Raw genomic sequence first — 23,294 nt, forward strand, 5'->3', positions numbered from 1 at the left:
TGCAAGGGCAGGTGAGAGTCAGAGAGAATAACACTTTATTTCAAGTTCATACATTTAGATTGAGCACCATGCATGTCTGACATCATGTCTTTAGCTGCTCTCTGTTCAGTTTCTTTCTCTTCTGCCTGTTTTATTGTCATCCAAGCTCTGAATTAAAGTGGAAAAGATCAGACAGTTAAAAGGGTTCATTGTCTCCCTGGTAACAGTGCTGTGATTATTATCCATTAACCTGTCCAGGAAAACATTCATTATTATTAGGAGCATGGGCAGTTGATGATGTTGAATAATACTCAAAGAATGTTTTGATGATTTATAAAACCTGCTGCCACATTCTGTCTTTTTTGTTTGTCCAACTTTTATTGTTCCTTGTTCAAAGAACCCCAGAGTAAAGGCAGCTAGTGTGGCATCAAATACACTATACTAAAATAAATCATCAGACTGAAATCAGACATGTTATAATATCCCTGTTTACATAAACTGTTAAATTGACTTGGAATTTAAACTCTTTCAATGCCTCATTATTCCAGCAATAGAACAACTGAATAAGACTTGATTTTCCTGTGGGATTTGGCAATGAAAAAGGAGGGAATTTGGGTAAATTAGATTTCTCACTCTCACTATAACCAATGTCATCTTTGCTTTTCTTAGAAAGAACATTGATTTAGTAATTACACAGAAATAAGTTAGGAACACTAATTATCGGAAAAATTGATGAAAATAAAAATAAAATCAGTATTTCAAAAATCACATACTCACTGCTGATAAATATAGCTTTCATTTTTCTTCTGCACAGTTATTTCTCTACAGTAATTTATCATATTTTACAAACAGATCACATCAGTTCCGAAAAATCAGGCTAGCACAAACAACATTCACATTAAATCTGTAATATCAAATTTGGATACTATCTCTCTCGCTTCACTGTGGTTGTTTCCCGCTAGCGCTGCAATCTCAGGGCAACCCACAGATTTTGATCGACTGTGTGCATGCTGTTTACAAGTAGAAGCTATCAAAATGCAAACAAAACTCATGGCGTATTACCATATTACTAATTGCTGCACTGTAAAAAATTAAAGAGTATTATTTTACAATACATTACTGTAGTCAGAAATTAACTTTGAAATCAATGCATTCTGGATAATGTTCTTACAAATGACTGAATGAACAGCAGAATGATTCTAAAATCACAGTAATTAACTGCTTTTGTTTTACTGTGAACTCACATTATAAAGTTGTCTTTATATGTGCCAGACTGAGGACTTTAGTTGTTTACTACTGTAATTGCTTTGGTGATTGGTGATTGTTTAGGTTCTTTCACCTTGCATATTCATATTAAATGTTCTGATCTAGTCAAGTCAGAAGTGTGACAAATGAAAACATTTGTCAAAATGACGATAAACTGGAATGTGAAATAAGCAAATTACCTGACTTTAAAACAGTCAAACTATTCTTAGCATGAACATGAAGATTTTATTTTAGTATTATTTCAGCATGAAGTTTAATCAATAACTTATTTTTATATTCATAACTTTCTCTACTTTGACCTTTTTAAGTTTGGCAGTTTTATTGTGCTGTGTTCAGTTTTGAGCCTACCCAGTACGTATTACCTGTGTTGTAGAACTGTTAAGTTTCATTTTCCAGTTGCCTATTGGACTACCTTCCGTTTTGTGCTGTAAAGCTGTAGCTGATATTTTGTTTATATTTTACTACTGAGATCAAGTAAAGACTGCCTGCCTTTGAGTTACCTGAGCCTCTGAGTTTGCCCTCCCTTCTGCACATGGGTCTTCTAAGAGAACTAGCTTTCCCTGACTTCGAGACCCACTTCAGACACCTCATGCCAGTCCAGCGTGAAACAATGTCAAATGTAGAAATGGTAATCCATGTGTTTATGACCTCCAGGTTAGATTATTGTAATGCTTTATCGGGTGGTTGTTCTGCATGCTTAATAAACAAACTCCAGTTAGTCCAAAATGCAGCAGGTAGAGTTCTTACTAGAACCAGCAAATATAACTATATTAGCTCAGTTCTGTCAACACTGCACTGGCTCCCTATCAAACATCCTATAGATTTTTAAATCTTGCTTATTACTTATACTGAATGGTTTAGCACCTCAGTATTTGAACAAGCTCTTGTTACATTATAGTCCAACATGTCCGCTGCGTTCTCAAAACTCTAGAATATAATAATAATACCTATGATAATTCCTAGAATATCAAAACCAACTGCGGGCGGCAAATCCTTTTCCTATTTAGCGCCTAAACTCTGGAATAATCTACCTAACATTGTTTGGGAGGCAGACACACACTTGCAGTTTAAATCAAGACTAAATACTCATCCTGGCTTACACATAACACGCTAATAAGCTTCTAATATCCAAATTCGTTAAAGGATTTTTAGGCAGCATTAATTAGGTAAACCACAACCGGTAACACTTCCCATAACACCCAATGTACTTGCTACATTGTTAGAAGAATGGCATCTACGCTAATATTAGTCTGTTTCTCTCTTATTCCAAGGTCACCGTAGCCACCAGATCAAGTCTGTATCCAGATCAGAGGCTAATGCAGTCACCCGGATCCAGTACTTATCCAGACCAGATGGTGCATCAGCACCTAGAAAGGACCTCTACAGCCCTGAAAGACAGCGGATACCAGGATTAGAGCCCCAGATACAGATCCCCTGTAAAGACCTTGTCTCAGACGACCACCAGGACAAGACCATAGGAAACAGATGATTCTTCTGCACAATCTGACTTTGCTGCAGCCTGTAACTGAACTGCTGGTTTTGTCTGGTCAGAGGAGAACTGCCCCCCAACTGAGCCTGGTTTCTCCCAAGATTTTTTCTCCATTCTGTCACCGATGGAGTTTTGGTTCCTTGCCACTGTCACCTCTGGCTTGCTTAGTTGGTGACAATTCATTTACAGTGATAACGTTGACTTGATTGCAAATTATTGAGATGAGAACTGCCTTTAACTGTAATGTTGCATTGTTGACACTGCTTTTCTAAATAATGTTGTTCAGTTGCTTTGACACAATAATTTTTGTTTAAAACACTATATAAACCAAGGTGACTTGACTTGACAAACAAATGTAGTCTCAACTCCCAAAAGTTTCAGCTTGGCCTTGGCTAATGTGCAAAAGACAAACAAACAAACAAACAAAACAAAAAAAACACCTTTGGGTCATCATCGTGACTTCCTGTGATGTTTAGGGAGTTAACAGTAGAAAGGTTTATCTGACTGCTCCAGTGATCATTTAACTGAGATAGTAAAGAATGTGATGTTTGGTTAGAGGAATTAGCTGAAAAAACAGATCTCACTGTGCTGAATCCCCTGATGTCCCACTTCTTCTCAATCTAAAGCCAGTGAGTTAATTTGCACTGCATATGTATGTATGTTTTATTCTCTGCACATAGGCTCATAGTGTTGGTCCAATCAGAATCCCTTCTGACTGAACTGATGCAATACTGAGTGTTGTTTCCTGCTGTGTGTTGTTGGGTGGGCTTTGATGATGTTAGTAGGCAGTTCTTTGTCATTTAGGTTGGATTTAACACTATTAAATTAAATAATGGACCCACTTTATATTAAGTGGCCTTAACTACTATATACTTACATTTTAATTAATAATTTAGTACAATGTACTTATTGTGTACATACATGTAATTACATCTGTATTTAATTTCTGTAATAACATTTATAATTACACTGTTGACCCATACTTTACACCTTAACCCACCCTTAAACTTACCCATACCTCCAACCCTCTCCCTAACCTTACCCCATCCCACCTCAATAGCAGCAAAAGTGTTTTACAATACAATATGAACAAAATAAGTACATTGTACTTATTTTTTTATGTAAGTACATAGTAGTTAAGACCACCTAATATAAAGTGGGACCTAAATAATATATGTTTACTTATGAGTTTTTATCAGGTCAAATAAATCAAGATCTCAATTAGAATTAGAAGGTTATAATTTTTTTTTAAATATACATTTTCACTTAATGAACATACAACTAGAAACATCCTAGATTTGAACTGAATTGAAAATATAGTGATTAAGACATGAACATTTAACAAAATATTTCCCTACAAAATATGTAAACACTATACAAGGACACAAATGACTCTGTGAACACTGTAAACCCTGATAAGTTCACAGAACTCAAAAAATATTTTGTAACAGATTACACAAAAACATTTAAGTGATGTTTTTAAATGTTTTAAGTTTACATAGACTTAAAAAATTTAATTCCAGTTGCCTTAAATTATCTCAGAGTTATCTTAAATAATTATATTTCTGAACTTATAATTAGGGAGTAATTCACTCATAATTTTATCTATTTTTCAACTCCTATAATGTGGGAAATACACTCAAAATTAGGCGTTTGCTGTCCATCCTCAGTCTAACCACAGGCTCTACTCTTCACCACAACGGTAACACTACAAATCCAACATAACATAAACCTTTGTAAAATCTAATATAACACAACATTTATGTATTAACTTATGTCCCTCTATGTTAATCTTGTGTAAAAACACACAAAATAACACTTAATTTCTAAATTTATTTTCCTTGTTTTCTGATGCAAAGCATGCTGGGAACTAGAAAACACAATCATTTTAAGTTCACCTCACTACAACAAATTTTTGAGTTAACAGAACTTATTTATATTAAGTCCAATGAACTTTTGTTATTATTTGAGTGCAATTAACTAATTTCATTTGATTAATTTCACTGTTCGGTTTTACAGTGAAGCAATCATTTTTGAACAGACAAACTGTCACAATATTAAAAGTGTGTGAGTAGGGGCACCATTATGCATATTTTTTGAAACTTTAAACATTTTAATTAGATTTGGGATTTGTTAAATGAGTTCTCTGTGATGGCCCTAGGGAAAATATATCACAAAACTCCTTTAAACATATCTTTTTGGGGTGGACTTAAATGAAACATTAGACTCTGTATTTATAAAAAGGATAGGTCTGATTTCTTATGTATCTAAGAAATGTATATTACTGAATTGGAAAAAAGAACAACCACCTACATTTGAACTGTTTAAAAGTATTATAAACGACACACTACACATGGAGTATTTAACATACAGCTTAAAAAAAAAAAAAAAAAAAAAAAAATCCACATCTTTTTAAAAACCTAGAATATTTCATTTTTTTTATCTATCATGAACCCTTTAACACAAATTTTTCGATTTTATGTGCTATCACTTTGTTTCTTTCTTTTTTTTTTTTTTTTTTATACAAACTGGACCTGTTGATGTATGTACTATATTTGTATACTCTGATACTGTTTCATGTGAAATGATTGTATTGTTTTGTTTATGTTGTAAACTGATAAAAAAAGAAAATAATAATAATAATAATAATAATAATAATAATAATAATAATAATAATAATAATAGTAATATGTGATAATAGTAATAAAAGTGTGTGAGCGTGTGTGAACTGCACATTTATTTTGTATATTGTGACAGTTTGTTCAAAAATTACTAGTTAGTAGCTTCAATATTTTACTTTAGATCCCTTTTAATTTGTTTAACTGCAACTAAAATTCATTACCAAAAAATTATGATAGTAAATACATAGGCTCAGCAATTTTTAAAATGGAAATCATAAATATAAAAAGTAATACATAACATAATAACCCTTATTAAATATGATTTATGCTTTAGTACTGTGTTGGGGTGTCACTTGACGCCAAGTGTGCAAAACAGTTGAGAACCAGTACTTTAGCAGATGTCTTTCAGTGTAGCTCTTGTTAATTCAACAGAAGCATTTCTACTTGAACACACGCCATGAGGGCTTTCCATGCACAGGGGGTCAAAACACATCTCGCATCTCAGTAAGTTACATTTTCTCTAACTTCCTCTTAAAACTGAGATGCCTTGGTAGCTGTTTCATGGAACAGATGGTCTGTGAGTACATTTTCTCTCCACAGAGACATTAAGGAGAAAAATACTTTCAATCTGTTGAAGTCTGGCTTGTTTTCAGACATTATCACCATTTTCTTGCGTTAGCAGAATCCCCTAGAAACACCTCTGTGGATTCCAGAAATATTACATTACCACTTGACTTTGCGGTCTATAAATGTAAATTTAAATCTAGCATTTCAATGTGCTGTCAGAGACACATTATGCTGTTTGATCCTGGGTCTTGCATGTTTGCAGCAGGATATGTAGTGATCGAATAATGATATAATGAGGCACTGCAATATATTTATGACATATGTTTCACAGTGTAATGTGATAGTTGTGATAGTCAGTTTTATTGTATAATGGCCACTCTGCCAGCTTTCATTACTGTTAAATACTGTGGGAGAATGGACTCACGATATGGAGCATGATGTAGTCTCCTAGTCTGGGGGCGCTGTCAATGCGGACCAAAATTCCATCCTTGATGGCTGTGCTGAAGCCCACTGCCATTCTATCGGTTCTAGTGCTGGGCCTCTCGTTATTGGGCCATGTGTATGTGATAAGTCCTCCGCCCTTTCCAAAGATGTATGTTGCTCCAGCTGCAGGGAGGAATAGAGAAAGTATTACAATAATGAATTGTCAAAATGTCCTGGAAGGTATTAATTTAAACTTAACCAGTTTTTACTTAGAAAAATGTAGTGGTGTATAAAATTGGATGTGTGTCAAAATATCAGATCTGTACAATAATTATTGCACTTTTACAGGCATTTCTGGCTGATGTTGATAATATTTTCTGAAGAATAATATTAACAAGAAAAAGAAAAAAAAAAACTATTTGCTGCATAATTTTATTAGCTTTACTACAAATGAACATGAAAACAGTAATTGATCTGGAAAGTTCTACATAACATCTGTAAATAAATCTATTAAAATCACCAGTACATTTGTTACATCTGTTAAAATTACAGACATTTACTGCACCACTAAAAAAAAACAAGACAATGCAATGTATAATTTAAACTACATGTTAAACGCCTGTATATATATATATATATATATATATATATATATATATATATAATTATAAAAAATAAAAAAAACTATCTGACAGTAGATGGTGCTTATGAACACTATAATTAACACCACTGTAGGCAATTAGGCATTACCCAGAGGCAGGATGAAAAGAAAATAACCACTGAAACTTTTCTGAAAACAGCCAGTTCCCTTCAGAGACACTGTACTTTCATATAAATGCTTACATTTTGAAACATCCTTTGATATCTTAAAATGTTGCCTCGGTAGGCAGCACGCTAGGTTTTGGAGCAAAGCAAATGAGATCAAAGGAGCAATTGAGGAATTAACATGTTTGTGAACATTTCTAGGAACTGTACAGAAACAAGACCGCAGGTGCACTGGCAGCTTATTGCCATTGTTGCTGTTTTCTCCAACATTTGTTTGTTATTAAGACTGTAACATCTCATTTGCACATCTGGGCTTGAGGGCCCAGATGGTAGATATTCCTTAAGGGGAAGAAACATCATGCCAAGCGGATGGGGTTGAGTCCCAGGAGACAGAGAGACATATGGGAGTGAGATAAAAGAGAATGCATCGCATTGCATGCACATAAGACCTGTGCTGGGTAAACCTACCTTGTCCCGGACTAATATGTCTATGCTTGTTCAACAATCTGTTTTATCAGATAAATTACACACTTGAGGCACAGAGTAAAACCCTGACCTTCAGGAAACTATACCACAGGATCTCACTCAGAATTCTTCTATATCTCCAATTATAGTACTCGTGAGGATGGACACGGATCTGAGCTGTCATCAGGGAGTTGTACTTATATACCAAGCTTTCTCTGTGCTGTGGGAAGCCATGAAACACTGCACCCCTGGGAGCCAATTATCCCACTCAGTGGATTTGCTTAGTAACAAGAGACACCATTCAGTCCTTACAACACTACATTTCTAATGGACCCTGCACTGGTAGACTAAGCAAATGCCTTACACACACACAAAAAAAAGCCATTTACCAAATTTAATCGCATCAGGGCTTTAAGTGACTGCACACGTCCATTTAAACGCTGGCGAATTGGCAGGTAGACAGAGAGTTACTTGCAGTGTTGATAGAGTGAGGGAGTATTTTGCATTTAGCCACTGGTGTTAAGAAAAAGGGCTAAAAGTAGTGAGATTGTAATGCTGCCACAAATGGGGTATTTTTAATGAATATTGAAAGATTCTTAAAGTCTGGTGTTTTATGTATGAATTCATTATTGGAAAATTGCATCTTCTGGAGCAATAAATATCACAGTTTATGTCTCCTTAATGGAATTCCGGCTGGTGAAAAGTTTATTAAAAAACCTCATTACAGAAATGCGCTGATAAAGAGTGATGCATGGCATTCATTTTCAATTCAATATACTTACACAAATTAGTGTGTACACTATGTGTGTGTGTATTTAACAATGTACTTGTTAGACACATAAAGGTGACTATGAACATTAAGTTAAACAACACATTGGACTAAATATTTGTTTCACTGGGCACTGCATGTATGCTTTTTAAATTTTTGCATAATTAATTTAAAAAAGACTGTTGTTACAGTTTTAAGCTGAATAAGATCTGCTATAATTTAGCTGAATTGTACAACATTAGTAGATTGTCAAATATTCATTTTATTGTAAAGCAAGACTGATACGCTTGGATTTGTCAAAAAGGTGACTGAAAAAAACAGTAATAACATAGTAATTGATGACATAGCCCCAGTCACAAATGGCACACTTAATACCATCTTGTGGCCTTCATGAGTGCTCTCAGTGACTGCTATGCATTCAAAAGCCCCCTTATGCCTAGCCTGCACTGGTGCAGACTATATAGTGGACTATTATCCAAAAGTCCATGTGGTATAGGCTTGGAAGTGGACCACAAGGGCTGAAAATGCCATTTGAGACAAGGCCTTGATTAATGCACAAACTACGACCAACCTACCAATAGTTGGCACCAGACAGAGAAACTGTTGAAAAATGTAGGCTTCAATTGATGTCAGAACATGACATGGACAGATAACATAAAATGGCCTGTCAACATAGTCAGTCATGACAAAAAATTATAAAACTGCCGGTGTGCAAAATCTGCCTGGATTTTACAAAAAAATTAACTGTGGTCATATAGTACAATATGACTAAAATCATTTTAAAAGACCCAGAGTGAGAGCATATACCTGTAAACACACACCCACACCGACCCCCCCCCCCCCCCCACAAACACACACACATACACGCACACACACACACACACACACACAGCATGCACAATTGGTGCAAGACTTGATTTTAAATTCTAAAGTAGTATCTCATGAGTTTTCATCCATGCTACAATGTAGTCCAACACAAACATGAAAACACAAGAGTACAAGAAAAAACAGCAAATGAGAGAAATGACATTTGCCAAGTATGGGTGATTTGCATTTTACCCAATCAAGTGCACACACACAGCAGTGAGTAGTGAACACACCCGGAATAGCAGTGGGCAGCTATATCCAGTGCCCTGGGGGAAGTTCTCAAGGGCACTTCAGCCATGGGTATTGAGGGTGGAAGATGCATTCAAAACTTTGTTCATTCAAACTTTGTAAAGGACTTATTCTAGGCCAGCATCATCATCTTTATGTCAGAAATTGTTATTGCATACTTTCTGTTCATTGCATATACAATTTGATTGGTTGTGAATGAGAATACTCTTGAGAACTAATACAAGCCAGTCCCCTAAAACAATCTCATCTTGAGATCTTAGCTGCTATGGTAACCAGAAGCTTGATTCTGCATATGGGCAGTATGGGAGTAATTCCACAAACACCCCGACATATCATTAAAATTCATTATACAGCGAGGCTGTTGAATGTTTGAATCTGACTGACTGACAAATGTTCTTAGTTGTGCAATTGTTTTCAGGAAAATGCACAGCTAAAATAGTTCCAGGCAGGTCTTGACCACATTACATATCCATATCACTTCACCTAATAATTTCAGTTATTTCAAAGGTACTAGCAACCTACAACAGCAAAATAACCAAAACCCACAATGAAACTGACCAAGCAAATAAATATAGTAAACAACAAGATAAAAATGGCAAATTATTTTCTAATCTCATTCTCCTGCTCTCTCTCTTACAAATGCACACATACAGTACTGACACACACTCACACAGAAACGTGTTGTTAGAGCTGATCTGATGATTTTTATCAGTAAAATAGTTTAGTAACTTAAAAGCTACATGCCATGTATTTCACAATAATGGTGCTGTTCTTGAAAAATATTAACTTACGTTTTTGCTATTTGTAGAGAAGCTGCTGATGAACAATGTATTAAAACTAGTGCTGTCAAAATTAGCGCGTTAACGCATTCGATTAATTTGAAATATTTAAGCGTTAAAAAAAAATAACGCAATTAACGCGGTTGCAGTTTTTTTTTATTTCCAGTTGTGGCCTATGTGTGTTCAACGTGCAAAGAAATATGGATAAGACCAAGGAAGGACTTTTAGACGGAAAGTTTCAGTATAAAACTCTGCCGGATTACTCTTCAGTCTGCCACAAGAAACATTACTCTTCATTTAGTCTGCCACAAGAAACAGCAACATTAAAATCATGAACTCAAATGTCATTGTTTAAAAAAAAAAAAAAAAACAATGACTGTAACAGTGCGTAAATCAGACCTTTCTGTAATGCTAACGTTAATAAGCTTAAACGAAAATAACGAAATAATTGTGTAGCGGAGTATTTTTTGTACACAGTGCCGCGAACTGTCAATCACTCCTGTACGCGTGCATCACTGTCCTCCTCGCAGCTGCAGCAACTTGCGCTCTCACTCTTCATCAAGCTTTAAAACAAAAAGGGGACAAAAATATCATATTGTCTTTGTGCATAGGCTATAGATTAATTAGATAAATGAATATCTAAATTTGTGCCTTGCCGTCTACGGTATTTTTTTAGAACTTAGAAAAAAGATGCTGCAGCCAATGAGCAGCCAGCGGGGGCTGCAGGACGACTCAACCTCCGCAGACAGTTTTTAATGTTTATCAGACAATAAATACTCAAGATTTTGCTTTAGTATAACTCACAACGAGTTTCACACACCTTCTCTGGCCACGTTGAGTTGTTGACACTTAACAGTGGGAAAAGCGACACATGCGCTATTCACTTGTATAACTTAAGGGTGAATGGGTAATGTAGTTTCTGCTCTGGGTGGGATGAATTAGGAAGCTTGCATTGTGAAGGGCGCTCTGAAAATCGGCAGTGCAGGTAAAAGATTAAAACCTCTATTAAAAAAGATGTCCAAATGAGCGTACCGGTACGCTACAAGCACGTTCTGGGCGCACGGAGAGGTGGCGGTAAGCTCAAGAGCTATATTTGGAAGTGGCGGTACTGAGTACCTGTGCGTACTGGCCCACTTAAAGCACTGGCAATGACTATACTTTGGAATTTTTTTGCAGTCCACTTGGAATTCAACATGGAAATCATTTTTGTTTTTTATTGGCATTGATTGTTTTGACATTCAAATGGTACTTACATGCCTGTGTTTTTATTTCTGTAATAAATATGGCTTTCAAGCCAACAGTTAATTTGGAGGATATTGATGGTTTATTGCAGGTATGTTGTTTACATGAGAAAATCTGTGTTACAAGTTAAACAAAAATTCCAATAAACAATCATATTTTGAATTTAAATAGTTTCTTTGTCTTGAGTTTACATTAATTATTTACATTTTACATTTACATATCCAAAAAGTTTCAGTCTTTTAATTGCGATTAATCGCGATTAATCGCGATTAATTTTAAAAAATTGTGCGATTAATTAGTTAAATTTTTTTTTATCGATTGACAGCACTAATAAAAACGCACAGACTTGGGTGATTTACACACACACTTAATCTCTATCTCTCTCTGTAATAATAACAGCATTAGTCAGCTATCAATGGCTCAAGCCTCTGTTACTAGGTCTAAAATTATGTTTTGGAATTAGCAACAGAGGTGTAGGATGAGATGAGTAAGAAACTACTCATTAGTAATTACAATTAGTGTTCCTGTAGCTCAACTGGTAACGCATTGCGTTAGCAAGCAAGCAAGCGCAAGGTTGGGGGTTCGATTCCCCGGGAACACATGATAGGTAAAACTTGAAAGCCTGAATGCACTGTAAGTCACTTTGGATAAAAGTGTCTGCTAAATGCATAAATTTTATTTAATTTAAATTAATCCTACACTGTAAAATTCAATAGTTTACCTTACTTAGATATAGTTATCTTTACTTGGTTGCTATACTTACTAGGTTTCATTGAGTTACAGCTAATTGCAAGGCAAATAAAACAATTTACTTACTGCTTTAAGTGACGCTTACTTAAAATATTGAAGTAGCCACAAAGGAACCAATGACATTAATACACCAGTGAGAGATAGCAGTGTATTATACGAAGAAGAAGAAAAAGAAGAAGGGTTTTTGAGGCAATTCTTAATAGACTTTCCACTCATTTCCTCCATTCTGCAGTTCTGTTTCTCTAGCTGCATTCATTTGTTTCTCAAAGTCATCCTGAATGTTGAATTGCCAATACAACTGATTGGTTTTATTTATTTATTTATTTATTTTAATTTTTTTAGAGAACATCACATAAGCTGACTAAATAAATTGATGTTGATTTTCCTAAAAAAAAAACACTGTTTGTTTGAACATTTCGTGATTAGTGCTCCCTGTGGCTGGCAACTTAGCATTATTCACATCTAAATTATTATAATGATTAATGCAACAATAAATCACTTTTTTTTTTTTTTTTTTTTGGTTTCAAAGGAAGGAAAGTAATAAATAGGATGCGTGATCTAATTTCTCATTAAACAATTAGCTACTGTATGTTTCATGTTGATTAAGAATCTTAAAAAATGTTTTGTTTTTCATAAACACCTTATGAAGTTTTTATTTGGGTTGGTATAATCTTTTAATATTTGTGGTATTATCTTGCAATTGACCATGCTCCCGTGGTTTACAGTCATACACATTCAACATTCAGCAAGCCAAACACAACAATGGTAACAATTACATTTTTTAAATTAATTGTAACAATAACCATTTTATTTGCTCTTTTTTGTTGTGCTACTGCTGACAACAAATAAAATTGACAAAAACAAACAAATAAAATAATAATAAAAATATTAAGCAACTGCATAATTTATTCATGCCACAATGCACTCTGGGAGTAAATAATTCAGTAACTCTGGGAGTAAATCTAAAGTAAATTATCAGGTTCTCCTTACAGTTTATGTTTAGCTACAATAACTCTTTTATAAGAATACAATACTAAGCATTTGTCAGTGCAACGTACTCCTATTTCACTTAACTTTTTTAAGGCAATCAATCATTTTAAGGACAAAAACCTGACAAATGTCTTGAAATTCAATATCTGAACAATATTTGAGGTGCAGCAACTGTAGAATAAGCGGCATAACTGATGACGGACAGTTACATTTTTAGAAGATAATGCATACCTGAGGTGGCATTACACCTCGTGTGTGCATCAGTTTCTAATAATTCAACAGAAAAGAGTAAATTATACTGCTTATACTATGGTTACCACACCTCAAATATTGTTCAGATGTTGTATGAATTATTAGAAAATAATGCTCATCCGAGTTGTAATGCCACTTTGGGAGTGCATTAAATTTGAATAATTAAACAGCCCATCATCAATTAGACCAATAACAAAGGACTGGGCCATCTGACCAATCAGATCAGAGTAGTGCTTACAGAATGGAGATATTTAGAGTGACTAAATTATATGTTTATTATGAGAAAACAAATTTATTTTATTTTTTTTATTTTAATTGTTTTGGAACTTCCATGCATGTAAACCTGTTGTAGGAGACTCCCAAACAATATTAGGAACCTTAAAATTTCATTAAAAAAAAATGAATTGTCATAAAAGGGGCATTCTAAGAAACAGAACAGCGGCAGTCAGCAAGGCAGCTTAATATGTTTTGGAACAGAGCCATTGACAGTTAATCCCCCACTAGTTCAATCAAAGTAGATAGAACCGCAAAGCATTTCAAGAACAGCTTGATTTGCTATCAGCCCAACAAACAGAGAATGTTCTCTCTCTCTCTCTCTCTTTCTGTGTGTGTGTGTGTGTGTGTGTGTGAACATTTGAGTCAGATCTCCATGAAGGCTGCCTACTTTTCTGCACCAAATCTGCAGCAGCATGAAGGTATGTTCAAAGTCTTCTTTAAAGTCAGATATTCCAAAGTGCACACCAATTCACACACACAAACACACACGCACACACACAAATAGACACTATCTCACACCACCTCTACCAAAGGTCTGACAAACTCTTTTTTGTTGGTGCACAGATGGATGAAGAGCTGTTGGTGCCTCTTTTTTACTTAGGGGTCCGGATTATTGTGGAGCTGTTTTGGAAAAGAGCAAAAACATCACACGGCAACAAGTGGGATATTGCATTTATAAAACAGATTGAATCCACAAGTCTGTAAATAAATAAGAAACAACAATGGGATCAAAAACCCTCTTGTTTGGGGAATTATTTATTTTTGCCACAGGTTCAACTTAAATATCAATTTAAAACTAGTAAAAAAGGAATGCTGAGTTTCTTCATTGAAGTTTAGGAAAGAAATACTTTTATGGAAAGTTATGGGAATTTTCCATGACAGTGATGGTCAATGTATTTTTGGGTTGGGTCTTACAAAGTGTTTTTTGAAAGTAAATAGAATGTTCTTGTTTATAAACTTGTTTTGGTACCTTTCAATATAAAAGTCTTTGCTTCAGACTGATTTTGCGCTCAGCCAAAACTACTTTGATACAAATAATATACAAATAATGAGACCAAAGATTCCCTGTTTTATACTGTATACCCAAAACAAAGTATATACTGTTTAACCACTATAGACACATCAGAGGCCATCACAAATTCCAGAAGAACTATATATATATATATATATATATATATATATATATATATGTATATATACACACACAGTACTGTGGAAAAGTCTAAGGTTACTAGTATTTTCACCAGCAAATTTTAAGTCATTTCTATGTTTTGCTGTAGTGTGTCAGTAGTAAATATCAGTTTACATTTTCAAACATTATTTTTGCCATTAAATGTAATAATCCAGTGAGATTTTTATTTGCACAAGGAGTCTGACAGCAGCCAGTGCTCCACAGAGATCTGATCTCATCATCATCCAGTCATCTGGAATGCCATGAAGAAACAGAACTAACTGAGACAAACTAAATCCAGAAAAACCGTGTCAATGGCTCCAAAGTGCTTCAATAAACCTGCAAAGCTACAGTACTGTGCAAAGTTTTAGGCACTTAAATAGATTTTTAATAATTAACCTATATTAACTTAACTAAATTTAATCAGGATTTGGTGTGATCACACCAGAGTATGTGAGTGGAGTGGAAACAATTTCCCATCTGAGCTCAGAGCTTTTAATAATCACACTGCTCCAGCTCCGCTCTGCTCCGGGTTCACAATTTCACACTCCCGCTCCACTCCATGCTCACTGATACCAGAAACACTGCTTCGCCTTTGCTCTGTGACTAAAGTATTTTATTATTTTTTAAATGTTATGTTGATAACGTAGCCTATATATATATAAAAAAAAAAAAGAAAAAAAAGAACGTTTCAAAGTGACTTAGGCTATTGTGTGCTTTCATTATAACCTTCTGATTTGAGAGGTCCATCTGTATCAAGCTATAGCTAAATATGTTTAACATGTGAATTCTTGCTAAATATGCAGTTATATTACAGGCCATTGGAATGAATTGTACTCATGATGGAGCAGTGGTGGAGCGCACTTGGAGCAAATGAAAGCATGACGCGCTGACTTGAAAAAAAAATCAGCTCCTAGAATTGTATAAACTTTTAAAATCATCTAAACCAGCAACCATGTATGCTAGACCCTATTCAATCTATGCTCCTAAAAGAGGTGCTTCCAGAAGTCATAGATCCTCTTCTGACTATTATTAATTCCCCATTGTCATTAGGATATGTCCCCAAAACCTTATTATAATTTATTAAGCCTCTCATAAAAAAAAAGAAAAAAAAAAGAAAAAAAAAGAACTAGTTATTTACAGACTCATCTCGAATCTCCCATTTCTGTCCAAGCTACTCGAAAATGTAGTATCCCCACAAATATATTCCTTTAAAAAAAAAAAGAAACAAAGGTATCTGTTAGGATTTATAGTCAGGATTTATACCGTATCATAGTACTGAGACTGCTCTCCTTAGAGTTGCAAATGACCTGCTCTTATCATCTGATCGTGGTTGTATCTCTCTAGTAGTGCTATTTGATCTAAGCACTGCGTTCAACACTATTGACCACAACATTCTTTTGCATAGACTAGAAAACTTTATTTGCATTAATGGAAGTGCATTAGAATTGTTTAAATTGTACTTATATGACCACCATCAATTTGTAGCAGTGAAGGAAGAGGCATCATATATATCACAAGTGCAGTATGGTGAACCTCAAGGCTCAGTACTAGAGCCGTAACTCTTCACGCTTTACATGTTACTCTTGGGAGGTATCATCAGGAAACATGGTGTTAGCTTTCACTGTTATGTTGAAGATACTCAGCGCCACTGTTGGGAACGTTACTTTAAAAAAGTAATTAGTTATAGTTACTCAATACTTGTTCCAAAAAGTAACTGCGTTAGTAACTAAATTACTCTATAATAAAAGTAACTCGTTACCAGGGAAAGAAACTATTTGCGTTACTGTAAAAAAAAAAAAAAAAAAAAAAAAAAAAAAGTTGCTATATATCAGAGATTTTTTTTGTTTTTTTTTTTTCGTTTTCACAAGTCAGTTAAAATGAGTAGAACAGACAGGTGTTCATACATAACTTTCGATATTTATTGGACGTCAACAGACAGCAAGAGTTTTATCCTGCACTTCAAGTATTATCTTTGTAAGAAAAGTGTTTTGGGCCACTAGCTTTGTAGATGCGTGTCACACATTGCATGTACACATTACATGCACGTTCTTGCCTTTTACCACAATTAATTTGAAGTAGTGCTTATATCTTCACCTTGAAAATGCCAACTTTTCATCGGATTGCTCCAGACTCGCCATCTCTGCTGCGAATCTTTGTGTAGCTGTTGCGTGTGTGTGTGTGGCACTGCTGGCGCGTGTGCTGGCATGTGTGTAAAAACACTGGCTCTGATTGGCTACCATGAAACACATGACTCTGCCTTACCCAATCATAATCGCTTATCATTATTAACCCACCTCCTCACTCGCTGTGAGCCAGGGGTCCGTTCGGATTGCATAGTTTATTAAATCAATGCATAGTAACGCACCACATTTAACGTTCAGTAACGTTAACGGCGTTGTAACAACGGGAAAAGTAATTAGTTAGATTACCCTGTTACTGAAAAAATATTGTCGTTACCTAATGCCGTTCTTTTAAACGCCGTTATTCCAAACTGCTCAGCCCTATATTTCTTCATGGCCCGGCAAAACATATCAATTTGTAAAACTAACGGAATTCAGTCGATATAAAAAAAAACGGGATGACGAGTAATATCTTACTGCTAAATTCTGGAAAAAAAACAAAACAGAGATGGTAATTATAGGACCTAAAAACTGTGCATATAATAACCTAGAAAGCAGTTTAAGACGTGATGGCTGCTCTGTCAATTCTTCGTCATTGGTTAGGAATCTGGGTGTGTCATTTGATAGCCATCTTTCCTTAGAAAGCCACATAAATCCATGCGTTTATAACATCCAGGTTAGATTATTGTAATGCTTTATTGGGTGGTTGTTCTGCATGCTTTATAAACAAACTCCAGCTAGTCCAAATGCAGCAGATCCTTTTCCTATTTATCTCCTAAACTCTGGAATAAACTACCTTCCTAACATTGTTCGGGAGGCAGACACACTCTTGCAGTTTAAATGTAGATTATCTCTTTAAAGTGGCTTACACATAACACACTAATACGCTTCTATTATCCAAATCCGTTAATCGATTTTTAGGGTGCATTAATTAGGTAAACCGGAACCAGGAACACTTTCCATATCATCCGATATACTTGCTACATCGTTAGAGGAATTGCATCTACGTTAATATTAGTCTGTTTCTCTCTTATTCCGAGGTCACTGTAGCCACCAGATCCACTCTTTATCCAGATCAGATGGTCACTGAAGCCACCCGGATCCAGTAAGTATCCAGCCCAGATGGTGGATCAGAACCTAGAAAGGACCTCTACAGCCCTGAAAGACAGCGGAGGCCAGGACAACTAGATGAGCCCCAGATACAGATCCCCTGTAAAGATGTTTTCTCAGACAAAGTTTTGCAAAAGGACAATGAAACTTATTTTTATAACAAAGAACATTAGCCACAAAGTACCTAATACTGTAATGCAAATTATTTTCATTCTCATTGCTCATAAAACTATTACTTAAGCATAAAACTTTTCATAAACTGACATCTTGTGGTATGATGGTACTGTATATATTATTTGCAGCTATTTTAAACAACATTTTGTTATTTCTTTTGTAATTAACCATATCATGCATGAAGATATTATGACTAATAAATTAATTTCTGAATGGTATTTGATACTTTTAAAAATGCATATGTCACACCACAGGACCATTTAAGATGGACTGGGGAAAGGCAAACATTTGTTTAGAAACGGTTTATAAATAAATTGTAACTCGTGACAGTAATTATTAAAAACACTTTTACCTAAACATTCTTAAAAATAGTAACCTAAAATCTAGATCTTAAAGTCATTTTCTTTATTAAAAATATATATTCTTCTTTTTGGCTTTTTGATAATGGGGTATAATATGCTTTTGCAAGATTCAGCCAATAAGCATTAAAGAAAGTTAGAAAATAAAGAATAGTTAAAAGACTAGCTAATAAGGTTTAGATAAGTATTTTAAAATCTGAATATTTGGATATTTAGAAATTGCAAGTGTAAATCCAAAGTTACCATACAGGTCCATCAGATACATCCTCTCATCACCTAAAATACACTCATTAGCGTACCATGGACCATAAAACATTCATAGTAGAGGTGTGTTGGTGCATCAGTAGAAAGTATAACCCATCCAAAGATGGCTGCAAGTGAAGTCTCATTCATAATTTAGTCATCTCGGGGGAGACACTACTGCCTGCTCTGCATTCTGATGCCTTCCAGCACTGAACAGACTGTGTGTTTGAAAAAAAGAAAAAGAAAACAAAAACCTTATAGCAGGCTGGTATAAAGAAATAACTTCATTACGTATATGCCATATGAATACGTTATCTAGAAGAGAGACTATGCACCATATACTACAATGAAATGCTAATGGTAAAGAGGTATCTGAAAACCAATTTATTAAAATTCGCACAAGACTTGTTTACATATGAAACTTGTCTGCTGAAACTTTATGGTCACCAAGGCGTATTATCTACTATTTATTAAAAGCAGTATACAGTTGTGTATACTATGTGCAGTACAGTATGTGAATTTTCTGTGTATAAGGAATACCCAGATGGCCTACTGTACTGTAGTACACAACTAAAGTTCACTCACAATCCAACGGACTCGGTGGGGACAACAAATTCGGAGTATGGGTCACCATACTTGGCCATATGCCACTTCACTTTCTTTCTTTCCCTTTCAAGACCTAAGCTTCCATTATCAGGTTGACAAATAAACCAGAAACAATATCAGCTACTATTTTTCTTCCATTGCATCTTATCTTTAAGATGATGGACAATAATTAAACATGCAGAAAACATCATTAACAATGCAGCATACCACTGTTTGAAACAACGTTGAATCATTGTATACTGCATTTCCATCTGCCACCAACAAAAACACTCTGAATGGGATAAGAATCTTGACATGACACCTACCAGCCACTTTCTTGGACCTGCAACTCTAAAAGGAAAAGATAACGAATGAATCGTTTTCTGGATCAAAAAGATTAGTTTGTTTGATTGATTGGCAACGTTGCACAATTTATTTATATTTCTATTATGATACGGAACTAAAAAGCTGTTAATTTTTAAATTTTTTAATTTTTTACTTAAAGTGAATAAGATGATGAGCCAAGTTTTTAAAAGTTAAAATTAGATTAGACCACACCCTCTCCCTGTTGACCGATAAGTCAAAATCTAATTCATGATTCCATATACTTTTTATAGAAAGATGCTTTGCAATGTGATCATAAATTTTACTATACATTAAAGAAACAGATGGCTGACCAGAGGATGGTGTGATCCAATCCCACATAGGATGAGAGGAAATGGGGGATGCCCAGGGAACTCTATAGGCCTTGAGAGCAGAACATAACTGAAACAAAGTATGAAAAATATGTTGATGCTGATAAACAAAACTTGGTTCTTAATTCTTGAAATGTCCTTGTTTATCATATAAGTCACCACATATGTTTATTCCCAATGTACACCAAGAGGGCTGCACAAATGGCCGATTTCCACATAAAAAAAATAAAAAAAATAAAGTTGTGCCATAAGGGTCCTAATATAATTGGCCACAACCGGGCCAAATTAATATTTATCATTTTTATTTCCTGTGCCAGAAAGTAGAATATTTTGGAGCCTATGTGGTTTAACCCTGTCTGCTTCAGTTACTCTCCATGATACTTTAGATTAAGTATTGGTCCAAGTATGAAGAGCATTGAGTTGAAATGACAAATAATATAATTCAAAATTTGGCACAGCCAGTCCTCCTGAAAGTATGGGATGCTGCACTGTGACAATTTTTATTCTGGGTCGCTTTACCGTTCCAGAAAAACTGGGAAAGTATGGAATTGATCTCCTTAAAGTAATCTGAAGGAGGGGAAAGCAACAGCATAGAAAAAAAGAAAATTAAGATGTGGTTACAAATGTTTCCTTGATGGTGGAGATTTTGCCTTGGAGAGAGACTTTACGATTATTCCATCTTTCACTATCACTCTTGATCTTGACTAACATATTATTAAAATAGTTTCTGGCAATTTTATGAATGTCTTTATATATGGTTATACCCAAATAAATGAAATTATATTTAATAGGAATGAATGAGGGATTAGGAGAGTTAACTTTAACATTGTTTATTTGGGATTAAAGCAGATTTGGTCCAGTTTATCTTGTACCCCTATAAACTACTAAAGTGATCAAATTCCATAATTATATTGGTTATTGACACATCAAAATTATCTAAATATAAAATAATGTTATCAGCGTACAACGAAATTATATGATTATTTTCATGAATCTTAATCAGGGAAATGTCAGATTTCCTAATGGCTTGTCCTAGTGATTCAAGGGATAAACAAAACAATAAACGGGAGAGTGGACATCCCTGTCTTGTTACACACTGTAAATGTAATGCCTACATCAATGCTTTAAATTAGCTAAATACGAACAATGCCCATGATCTTAATTTGGGCGAATTTCTCAGCAACAACTCATATATTCAACTATCTAGTACTAACTAGTACAACTGCCATCTTATACAAAAGTGTCCAGATATGAAATAATGGCGGCAAATTATGGTGTATGATATAGAGAGAAAAAACAACAACAACATATTTGTAGAAGAAATGCACCCATCTATTCCATCAGCAAGATCTTTAAAGAATAATAATTATTACTCTGGTTAAGTAAGAACAGGGTGTATTAATGTTTTCTGTGAGGCTGTTAAACTGTGACTTGAGTGCTGTCTGTATGATCTTGTTGTGTCCACATGCTTCGATGGCTTCTTGCTGCACATGTGCAATTTAGCACACCTAGGGACACTTGAGTGTCCTCTATTTATCTAAGAGATCTCAGGGAGATGATAAATTTCTTGCAGTGTGAAAGTGAGTGAATATCCACAAACTCTGATCAGTGACGGGAGGACATGGACAGACACCAAGGGACACAGCCTCTATCTCTATTCAACCTTCTGTGGATGATTAATGACTGGTGTGTGTTCTGAATGAACACAATCACCTCACAAATAACGGGACACTGTGGACCCTACACACCAACATGCATGAGCTTGTACTGTTTACATACACACAGTAGATGAACATGCATACACACACACACACAAACACACAAAAAAACTGACCTTATTCCATGTCTTAACCAAGCTTTCAAAGCAAAGATTCTCTCCATTGCAATTTTGATGTTGCACAATTATGTTAAACTTAAAAGAAATGACATTTAGACACACGATTATCAGTGAAAAAATCTTGACTGCTTGGGCTGATACACGTTGGTGTTTTTTTAACATGGAGCCCTGTCATACAATAAAGGCTTTTATATTTTGTCTTCTTTGTGATTGCCTGGATGTGGATTATTTTTGTTTCTCAGAATGGAATCCACTTTTTGTTTTTGACAATATTATCAGTATTGAACGTTGTTGCCCAATTCTGCCTACGAAAGAGGTTTGAGTGGTGTTTTGTTCCTGAATGAATCAGCTATTTTGACAAATTGGTTGCATGAATGAATCAGCAACTCTCTCATTAAGACAGTGATTGCTGCCCCCTACCAATAGTTTTAGTTTCAATATTTAACATTTTGTATATCTATATTTAATATAGTTAATATTTTACAGAATATCTTATAACATTATTTATATAAATGTAACTGTAGTGTAAAGTCTGTTTAAATACATCTTAATTCAGCTTCTCTGCCACCTCTGCAGTGCAAAAATGGATTTAATTGATGCTTATTTTAATTGACTCGTAACAACCCTATAGCGTATTATTATTCTCATTGCATTTGTTGAATACATTTAGGAATTTGAATGAAAAGGGACGCGTAACATTTAAAAAAGTTTGAAAAGTTGCTCTAAATGTAATAAATATCCTCTGGAAATCATTCTATGAGAGCAAATCAGTGAAAATTATATTTCTGCTACTGCTTATATGTTTGGGATTATTTTTTACATTTTCATCCTGGCTTCAGTGATACCTGCAAAGGTTCCTAATTTTTCGGTGTCATAGAAATTGCCATCCTAAAACAAGATGCAAAAAATAGTTTGCATTTTTCACAATTGCTACGCAAAAAATTATAACTTGAAAAGTTATACTGTTTTAGCTGAGCTACTGCCACACTACTGGCAAATGTAGTTAAATTAGTGGTGTCACTGGTTAGTTAGTCTGCAACACTGCTGTCATACGCTGACTGTAAATGACCTTGCAAACAGTATTTTCACCCTAGGATATAGCTATTTAACATCATCCTAGAATCTCCTCCTTGAGATGTCATTGCCCATCTTGACTCTCTCCTGGGGCATTCTGAGGTGTAAACAAAAAAGAGAGAAGTGAGATGCCACTGGGAGGACAGGTGATTCATCTCCTTCATAAACCAATGA

At 34.8% G+C, this 23,294-nt stretch overlaps 1 protein-coding gene across 10 annotated transcripts in view; it reads right to left on the reverse strand.

The window, feature by feature from the left end:
- The window catches only part of nrxn3b (neurexin 3b), a 402,278-nt gene that overhangs the window by 89,404 nt on the left and 289,580 nt on the right, over window positions 1–23,294 (reverse strand). For all 10 annotated transcript variants that reach the window (XR_008148686.1, XR_008148685.1, XR_008148684.1 and 7 more), the window contains one exon: window positions 6,347–6,528. Coding sequence is in view for 7 of the 10 variants with exons in the window: in XM_052534925.1 (XP_052390885.1) it covers window positions 6,347–6,528 (182 nt within the window). In the remaining 3 variants the exon portion in view is untranslated. The remainder of the gene's footprint in view (window positions 1–6,346; window positions 6,529–23,294) is intronic.

The sequence above is a fragment of the Carassius gibelio genome, chromosome A20, assembly GCF_023724105.1.
Source record: "Carassius gibelio isolate Cgi1373 ecotype wild population from Czech Republic chromosome A20, carGib1.2-hapl.c, whole genome shotgun sequence".
Classification (NCBI taxonomy): Eukaryota; Metazoa; Chordata; class Actinopteri; order Cypriniformes; family Cyprinidae; genus Carassius; species Carassius gibelio.